Below are 10,066 nucleotides of genomic sequence, written 5' to 3'. Positions count from 1 at the left end.
ACCCTTAATACGGGTCGTCAAGGTGTACCACCCCTGAATGCACCTCCAGGTATAGAAGGTCATCAGGCGGTCCACATGGGGCTCGATGCCCAAAATCCGGCACACCCACTCAAAATGGCGAATCTTGGCGATCGCCATGGGGTGCAGCTCGGTCAAATGAACACCGTGCCTCTCAAGGACACGGTAAACAAATTTTGTCAACGGGAATCTAAGATTCCCATAGACAAAAAATGCAGCATAAACCCCGATCTTGCCTCTGGGGGCATCATACACGGTCTGGTGGGATTCAGGAAACTCAGGCTCGAGATGATCGAGCATGAACTTCCTGACAACATACCGGTACTGATCGCCGGGCAGAGCACACTGGCACTCGCCAGCAGTACCCCTGTCGTCAGCTATAGCTTCAGCATCACGAGAAGACATCTTGCAGAGAAAGAAGAGAACGATTTCGAGAGAATGCTCGATTGAATAAAGGAGTATTCGCCGGAAATCGCCTTAAAGATGAAGAGAAGAGTGAAAAGTGTGAATTGCAAAGTAACCCTCTCCCCCTTTATATAGTAATCGCAATTAATGCGGTGAAATTAATGCGGAGGAGAGAGAAATCGAATGTGCAATGAAACTATGACACGTGGCAAAAACCAAGCTGGCAACAGCTGTTGAAAGGACGTATGCCAGTAAAAAGCGACTGGAATGACCATGTTCTGTCACGTCACCATAACTTCCTGCACGTCCTGACACAGTCAGAAGAAACCGTCGCACGACGTTTCAGAGGTTTGGACTGTTCTTATCTTTTCACCAACTCTTCGAATTTCAAAATTCAAAAATTTGAAAATATTAAAAAGTAAGCGGGAAAATACCCCTTACCCCTTGGCAAACAAGTAACCGTAAGACGGCTGCGGGTACAGTGTTCAGGCAAAACCCTTCACATACCTAGCACCCGCAGGGAATTGAAGCCAAATAAACCTTGGCAAACAAGTAACCGTAAGACGGATGCGGGTACAGTGTAAAGGCAAAACCCTTCACATACCTAGCACCCGCAGGGAATTGAAGCCAAATAAACCTTGGCAAACAAGTAACCGTAAGACGGATGCGGGTACAGTGTAAAGGCAAAACCCTTCACATACCTAGCACCCGCAGGGAATTGAAGCCAAGTACCTCGGCAACCAAGTAACTATAAGACGGCTGCGGGTACAGTGTTCAGGCAAAACCCTTCACATACCTAGCACCCGCAGGGAATTGACGCCAGGAATACCTTGGAAGTAAAGTAACCGTAAGACGAGCGCAGGTACAGTGTTAAGGCAAAACCCTTCACATACCTAGCGCTCCGCTGGGAATTGAAACCAAGAAGGATCTTCTGGGCAATGCTTGCCGAAACGGAAATAACATCCCCGCATAGCGGGAACGTCGAGAACTACGTTGTTTGAAGCTCCAGGATGGAATTGGTGGTCTTAACATAATTGATCACTATGTTCAAAACTACCAAAACCTCATGGAAAATCCATACAACTGGGACTCAATGCTCCTGACTTGCGAGGAGGTTACAGACCTACCCGCATCATACCCAAAGACCAAGCAGGAAACTCGGGCATTTCTGCAAGTGACAAGGACTTCCGCGGAAAGAATCCCCATGGAAAACCTTACAAAACCCTTTTCAAAACCCTTTGCTCAAGTCCAAAAGTTCACCTCACTTTATTAAACACTCAGGAGAAGAACATTGGACTGGGGGGACTTGAAGAGGTAGGTCCCAGCAGAGCCCAGTTGGACCCGCAAGACTCACCTTAAACAGGGACGTCTGCGCAGAGACCAACTGGATCCGCAGGACCAACCATGCTCAGAGACGTGACGTCCTTACGCGCAGTACGCAAGCTGGTCCCGCAGGAAATGCCTCCCAATGGTGAAGGACTCCGCCTGTCCCCGCAGCCTCGGATACAAGCCATTAGGGAAGGCCACCCGCGCAGCATGGCTACACGCACAAGGCACTTAGCTCTCGATCATTCAGTGTCACCTGAAGGAATGAGCCAAGCCGGGAGCAATCCCGCACAGAGGCGGGAGGGGGAATACTCCCGCCCAAATAAGCCAGTCCGTATACTGAAGGATCTTTTACTGTACCTGACGAGGTATGGGCGAAAGATCTGATCAGAGATACGACAGCTCACTGATACAGTATGGCGAGCAGCATGATCCTGTACTATATCACTATTAGCCGCTGCCTACTCACCAACTACTGTCATAACACGTGCGTAGCCGGCAGTTGGTGGAAAGGGAATAGTACACAGCATGCCTGGTCACTATCAGCCGCTGCCTACCCACCAACTACCAGCAGGGCACGTGCGTAGGCTACTGTTGATGAACAGGGACACTGTAGCAGCCGGCCATACCTCCTTGGAAACCTACCTTCGGCTATAAATACCCCAAATGGTATGATCATCTGAACACATTATTACATTACATTATCACATCATCATCATAATATACCTGATATCTGCTCTAGCAATCTCTTAATATACTTTTATATTTAAAGAGCAATCTAGTCTGATTCTCACGCCGGAGGGTGGTCACAAGGAGGAACCCCCCCCTTCTCAGTGACGAGCTCACGGTGTCTGTTTTGCAGGTTATCAGAAGAACCATCTTCCAAGGGTCTAACCCCTCGTGGGAAACATCTATCTAACCCCCAGGTTACCAGTAATCTGCCCGGGGTCCGGTTAGTGTTTCTTCAGGTACTAAACCTTTGTCTAGTCAAACTAAATAATATTTCACAACTAGATTTACTAAAATGACTAATGCAACGAAACAAAAGACAACTAACTTAGCGAAACTAACGAGACTGACGAAAAAACTTAACTCAAAACTTAACGCGAACTCTCATATATGACAAATAGAACCACCTAGGTCGGGTATCGTAATAAAGATTAACGAGCCTTGAAAATTATCGACCATGTGTAATCAGGTTCTAAAGATATGCAAAGTAAAGATACTAAGGGCAAATAGATCTCCAGGTAGGTCTTAGTAATGAAACCCTTAGCAACTCTAGAAAACACATAACACAATCTAGTGAGAACTTAACGTACTCTAATGACACATCACCGGGTAGATCTCAATGTCACGATTTCCTCTAAGACCCATACTCATAACAAATCTAGGGAAAAAAGTGGTAATTCAACTTAAACAACTTAATAACTAAATTTACAATTCAACCGAACCTAATAAAAATAAACTGATTGATATCTTAAAACGGTTAAAATAAAACAATTTATAAAAGGACAAATTGACTATAATATCTCCGTCGGACTAAAATGAGGTGGACTGCCATATTAGGCGAGTATGGTTAACTAAACCCTATGGCTAGCTAGACCATAATAATAATAATAACACCTAGTAAACAGTAAAACAAGCAAGCCTAAATAGACATAATAATAATAATAATAATAATAAAAATAATAATAATAATACCTAGTAAACAGTAAAACAAGCAAGCCTAAACAGACACAAAACTAATTCATATAAGACAAAATCATACGAGGTTTAATATGACTAAAATATTATCATACACAGCAATATGTCACGGAACTAAACGATAATAATCTGAACTTTATATTAACTACCCAACATGTTTCTTAAACAATCAAAAAAGTCGTTAAGCATTCATCAATCAATCATAACCTAAGCGTTTCTAATAAGTTTAGCTACTCATATACAACGAGGAACATAAAAAACAAGAGTATTCAACATATTCGTAATCCAGGAATAACATAAACAAACCCAAATATCAATATTCAAATGACTATTTGGATCACTATCAGGCTAGTGACCACTTGATTATCTCCGTTCCATCCTCAGGAGAAAATACTAATTTCTTTCAATATGATTATTATTATGGTTTTATGTTCTATTATTATTTATGTAATTATTAGTTTGATCATGATTAAAATTAATCTGATTACTATTACATATATAGTTATTATTACAAATAGTATTATAAACATTATTATTATAGTTATGGCTGTTTATATAATACCATCATTATTTATTATTTATTATGATTAGTCTAATTTTTATGATTATTATCACTATGAAAATAATCTGTTTCGCGACGTATTAACTAGAAATAATATATATATGTTTTCATATTTTGCTGTAAATGTGCCGCTGAAATATAAAATTTCTATAATAAATGAATTTAGTTGCGTTGACAATAGTTATAACTAGTTTTAAGACCGTCCTTTCTAATATGGTGTAACGGTATGAAACTTGAATTTTTCAATGGAGATTCAAGTTTAATCCCCACTTACAACACTTTTGGAGAAAAGGGGGGGGGGGGGAATGGGTGGCTCAATAAAGTAATACTATGATCTTTGTGATCTCCGGTTTCGATACTGAGGGCGTCTAGGTTTTACCAACAGTGGGCCTTCAGGCGGGTGGGTTTTTTTCGTAATTGGAGATAATTTGGAGGCGCTTAAGGGCACCGTACGGCTGGGTTGAGCCAGCTGGCGGTGGCCTTTTACCATTGGGTCACTCCGTATAATATAACTAGGAATTCTATGTTTGCTGGCCGTTAAAGAAAACACTAATTTTAGGACCCCACGTTGCAGGGGTTTGCAAATGCATGTGTTGAAAAACGAAAAAGTCATCAAATACTCAAATGCACTTGTAGAGGAAAAACGAAAACCATTGCAAACTATTATTAGTCAGTCACTCAGCCGGAATGAATGAGTTATTCAAGAAGGTGGGCCTTAACGACCCAAGACCCAAGCCCAAACAACACTTTCAAAAGCAAATAAAAAGCCCAATATTAAAAGTCCGTTCTTTCTAACTTCATTTTAGATAAAGTATTTAACCATCAACCGATTTGCAATAAAATAAATATACATAAAAATTCTATCTTCATTAAGACAACCAATAACGCGGACGCATGTTGGTGCACATGGCTGAGGTGGAAGGCGCATGCCTGGAGTGCAGTACGTAGGGGTGACAATCTTGACCTAAATCATTTTAAACGAGTTAATCTGGGTTGTTTTAAAAATTTTATGCGTTGGTTTTGGGGAATAGATTTTAACTAAATGGGTTAAAGTGAGTCACTTGAAATTCCATTTTATTTTCAGGTCAAAATGGGTTGACAAATTTAAAGAACGGGTCGATGTGGATTAGTGTCTTAAGGGAAAGTGGTAGGTTCAGGTCGACATGGGTTTTGGATTGGAACGAGTTTGGTTTAGGTTTTGGCTCGGATCAGGTATCGAGCCAACATGAGGTTTCGGACTGGACGGGTTGGGTTTCGGTTTCTTTTGTTTCTTTTTCTTCGATTTTGGATTCGTCTTTGGTTTTTTGTTTCGTTTTAGTCGGTTTTTTCAGTTTCATTTCTGTTCGGTTTCGGTTATTTAGTTTCGTTTTGATCGATTTTTTCGGTTTCGATTAGTTCGGTTCAGTTTTGGTTTCCGTTTCTGTTCATTTCCCGGGTCAACAGGTTCGGGCTGGAACGGGTCGGAACCGGCCAAAACGAATTTCGGGTCGTTTTGTTTTTGAACGAGGACAACTTAAGAAACATTTTTGTTTTTTTACATTTTTTTTCGATTTATATTTTGAGTTATAATTTTTTTATTAGTTTTTTGAATTTTTTTATGAGCGGTTTTTAATCTTAATAAAAACCCTTAAAAAATTCAAAAAAGATTCATAAAAAACTATTACTCAAAATATAAATCGAAAACAAAAATGTTTCCTCCGTTTTCCTCGTTCAAAAAAAAAAAACCACTTGACGCCGAAAACCGTTTGGACCCATTCTGATCTGGACCCGTTCCAACCCGAACCTGTTGACCCTAGCCCGTTCCAACCCGAACCAAAACAGCCCTTTTTTCAATTGACCCATTCTGATCCTAACCCATTTCAACCTTAACCCGTTCGTAACCCGTTTCGACCACCCTATGTGCATTTAGAGGAGATGAGCGTCGACAAACTCCTAAATGGATGGTTAGTGGGTCCTATTCAAATCAATATTTTTTTATTTTTTTTAAATATTATCCTTAAATACAAAATTAGTAAACAGTAAGCTTTATAAATAACTTAAACTAATAAAAATAAATTATAAATAATAATAATTCATTAATAAACAAATAATTTAGTTCATAGCTCAAACGGCTAGTTTATTTGTTTATTTTTTTTTGTCTACTTATTAACATCGCATTGCAATTTTTATTTTAACTAGTTTTAGATCTATCTTGTTGCGGTATTGCATTAACGTGTGTTCGGTTGCTATGTGTTAAATTCTTTACGATACGATACTAAATTAGAAATATTAATATGTCATTGTATAAAATAATAGCGACACTCGTATAGCTTATAATAACAAAAATTAACATGCTGAAACAACATATACGATACTTGCAAAACTTTTATTCAGTTGGTAAAAACATGACGTTGCGACGGTGAATCAACACGAATTCGGTCGGTTTTGGCAATAATCGTTACGTTATCAGAATTAAAATAAAAAAAACTCATATGACTTATGATACAAAAAATAACATACTTAAAACAACGTTTATTCACTGGGTACATGGCCGGCTCTAGGGTGGCGCAAGCCGGACACCCGGCCGGGGCACGACTTTTTCGGGGGCATGTTGGAACCACCGGAGAGTTGATATCGTTATGGTAGTTTGACATTTCAATCTATTGTTCACAAAGTAGTAGAACTAAGAGAAAAAAAAACGAAAAAGATAAGTCGGAAAATTTTCCGGTGACCGAAGGGGAATATTTTAAAAACCGGTACGTACCGGCCGGTTGAACCGGTTATACCGTGAAAAGGATAAGGCATATTGTGAAAAGAATAAGGTATATTGTGAAGATGAAGTAATAATGGAAATGATTTCTGACCTATAAGGAAGCTATAAGCTACTATTCCTATTCTTTAGGTGTTAACATAATATTTTAATGAAAAAGGAAATAAGTAGGATTGTAATAAATTTTAAAATCAAAATTCTATTTGATTTTTATAAAGGATTTTTATCCTTTTAACATAATAGAAAATTAAGAAATTTTTCATACTATTCATATTCGATTTTACTTTAACCATTATCTATACTTTTAACAAAATATATAATTGAATTATTAGTTAATAATATTTTTCTTATTAAAAAGTTTCTCAGTGTTATTAACACGCATTCATATTGTTATCATTTTTTAATAGATTTGGAGTTCTAGTAACATGGTAAACAACTTGGTTGACCCTAGGGTTAGTGCGAGCCAGACGTTTAGCAGAGACCCGTAATTTTTAGGGGCCAAATTTATTAGATATATTTAAAAACAAAATTATAAAATATGTATGAATGTTAATCATCTTAAATATATTGGGTCGAAACTCTTTTTTATCCATAACATTAATCGTCATTAAAATAAATTAGCTTAAATATTTCGTTATTTCTTATAGGGCATGTGGGCCTTTTTATTTCGGCTCGGCCGAGGCATTTAAATTCTCAAAGCCGGTCCTGATTGGGTAAAGCATGGGTGTTACAATAGCGAGCCAATTAACACGAGTTTAATTATATATGTTCGGTTGCGTTTGTTACAGTGCTACTAGAACTAAAAAAAACCAAAAATTTACATATAAAAAGCAAAAAGTAAAACCTTAAAATAGTCGTAAATACAAAAGGTTAAAAACCATTAAAGAAAACAAAAAAAGCTTTCAGCAGTGCAGAGCTCCGATTTTTATCTCTATATATAATATATATCTTTTATGCAATTTTAGTTTTATATCTTTTAAAATAGCCGTTGATTAATTGATTTTAATTAATTTAATATAAATTCAATATATTTAACTACTAAATTGTTAAAAAGTATAAGATTGTATGTGAAAAAAATGAATATGATAAAATTAATAGTAAAATGTGCACGTAAAAAAATAGACAGAATTACAAATTTTGTCCTTTAAAAAAAGCCAAAAACCGGTTCGTGTCCTTTTCTAAGTTTCCTTGCAGGCGGTGTACTTTAAACTTTTTTTTCCTACAAGTTATGTCCTTTACGCTAACTGGGTTAGAAAAAGTCAGTTAAATACCCTCACGTGAGGCGCATGTGAGGGCATTTTTGTCTTTTCGCCTGTAATTTGTCTAATATATATTAAAATGATTCTCTCTCTCTCTTCCCATCTTCTCTCTCTCTCTCTCTCCACACCAACACCACCACATCCGGCACCATCTCCTGGAAACAAGCCGATGAGGCGGCGGTGACTCCGAGCTTGTCCTGAAGGTACTCGACCAGAGACTGTGCCTGAGCTAGGGTTAGGTTTGAGATGTCATCGCCCAGCTGGACGACTTTCTCCTCTGCCACGGCGGCGACTGGACGGAGGAATGTGGACCGGTGGGTGAGTTTGGGGCCGAATTCTAGGGTTTGTTTGGGGGAAAGACATTGAGTGGTGGTGGTGGCGCGTGGAGGATAAGAGAAGGCGCGTAGAGTCACCGTAGAGAGTGTGGAAGATGATGCCATTGAAGCAGAGTTTAGAGAGACTGAAGAAACGACAGGATAAGAGGATTGACAGGTTTGGTTGATTTTAGATGAAAGAAAATGAATGGGTTGGTCATTTTTCCGACCGGCAAGGAAGAAGAATCAACTATTTGTGGATATGTTGGGAAACCCAAACCCACCTTTTTTGTAACAGAGGTTGAAATTGAAATGAAGCAATTGATTAAGGTGAATAGGATTAAGGGGATTTGATGAAGGTGAATAAGAATCAGATAATGAAGGTGGTTATAGTTGGATGGTGCTGGTATGGTGGCGGCAGGTGGAGTGGACGGTGGTGGAGGTTTGCTCTAGAGAGAGTGAGAGAGAGTTGCGGTATGGTGGCAGTTGCAGGTGTTGGCTTTTGTGTAGTGGTGGTTGCGGTATGGTGGTGTGGTTGTTTCTGGTGGCCGGAATTTGTGACGGTGGCTGGCGGTGGCCGATTTAAGAAAGGTTGGTGTGTGGCGGTAGCTGTGGGTTTGGGCTTCATGGTGGCCGGAGTTTTGGAAAAGGATGGGTCGGGTTCAGGTGATAGGGATACGGGTTTTGGAAAAGGATGGGTCGGGTTCGGGTGATAGGGATCGTTTGCGGTGGCCGGAGTTTATGGTGGCCGGAGTTCATGGTGATGGTGGTGGCTTAGAGAGAAAGAAGAGAGAAAGGAGGGGAAACTTAACATTTTCTTTTTTTTTTTAATTTAAAGATACACTAAAATTACAATTATGCCCATCACATGTCTGGCACATGTCATACTTAACTGACTTTTTCTAACCCAGTTAGCGTAAAGGACAAAACTTGTAGGAAAAAAAAGTTTAAAGGACACCGCCTGCAAGGAAAGGACACGAACCGTAATTTGGCTTTTTTTAAAGGACAAAATTTGTAATTGTGAAAAAGTGATGTGACATATGAACTAGGCCTACATATTAAAAGGGTGACTATTGGTGTTAGTGTTGCGGGCAATGTAACGATAATGGCCCTTCTAAGATAGCTCCAGCTGTTTGACTTAACCACTACACTTCCATCAATAAAATAAGAAGATACGACAAAAAAATATAAATCCTTAAAAGTCTGTCATGGCATCTCCACCGCCTCTACAAAGGTGTATGCTTTATAAACTAAATGGCTGTGAATTTTAGTCTGATGAAAGATGAAAAAAAAAAAAAAAACCACCGCCTCTCCCACCTACCGTCTCTTTCCTCTTTTCCCTCGCACAACCCCAACGAACTCCTGTACCACCAAACAGCCATGGCCGGCACCACCACATTACAAACATCTAACTACCACCACCACCACACCTTCGTCGTCTTTGTTTAAGCAACCACATTTTAAGGTCTAATGGTTGTGTCAACGGCCAATCACCATCACCATCTAAGACACCCCATGTCAACACCTATGGCTACAAGAGTTTCACCTCCCTGTCTATATCTACCTAAATCCTAGATCAGACTAGTCCATTCTTGAAGAGATCGGTTTGAAGCATGCATATAAAATTCGAGATATGATAATCATGTGGTAACCGCTATCACAGATCTAAACTTTTATTGACTACAACCATAAAAACATGGATTACGCGATTGTTTTTGCTCGATTGAAG

The 10,066-nt window shown here is 39.1% G+C and overlaps 1 protein-coding gene across 1 annotated transcript; it reads right to left on the bottom strand.

Moving 5' to 3' along the window:
• Nucleotides 1–7,557: 7,557 nt before the first annotated feature.
• LOC143623555 (large ribosomal subunit protein bL12c-like) lies at nt 7,558–8,463 on the bottom strand. The gene is made up of 2 exons (XM_077094435.1): nt 8,152–8,463; nt 7,558–7,563 (listed from the first exon to the last, which is right to left on the bottom strand). The coding sequence occupies exons 1-2, from the start codon at nt 8,461–8,463 to the stop codon at nt 7,558–7,560; spliced, it is 318 nt and encodes a 105-aa protein (XP_076950550.1).
• Nucleotides 8,464–10,066: the final 1,603 nt, after the last annotated feature.

This window comes from Bidens hawaiensis, unplaced genomic scaffold, assembly GCF_021521415.1.
Source record: "Bidens hawaiensis isolate Kalapana, Puna unplaced genomic scaffold, B.hawaiensis_p1.1 tig00003488_1, whole genome shotgun sequence".
In the NCBI taxonomy this organism is placed as follows: domain Eukaryota; kingdom Viridiplantae; phylum Streptophyta; class Magnoliopsida; order Asterales; family Asteraceae; genus Bidens; species Bidens hawaiensis.
This window is presented reverse-complemented; position numbering and strand designations above follow the sequence as displayed.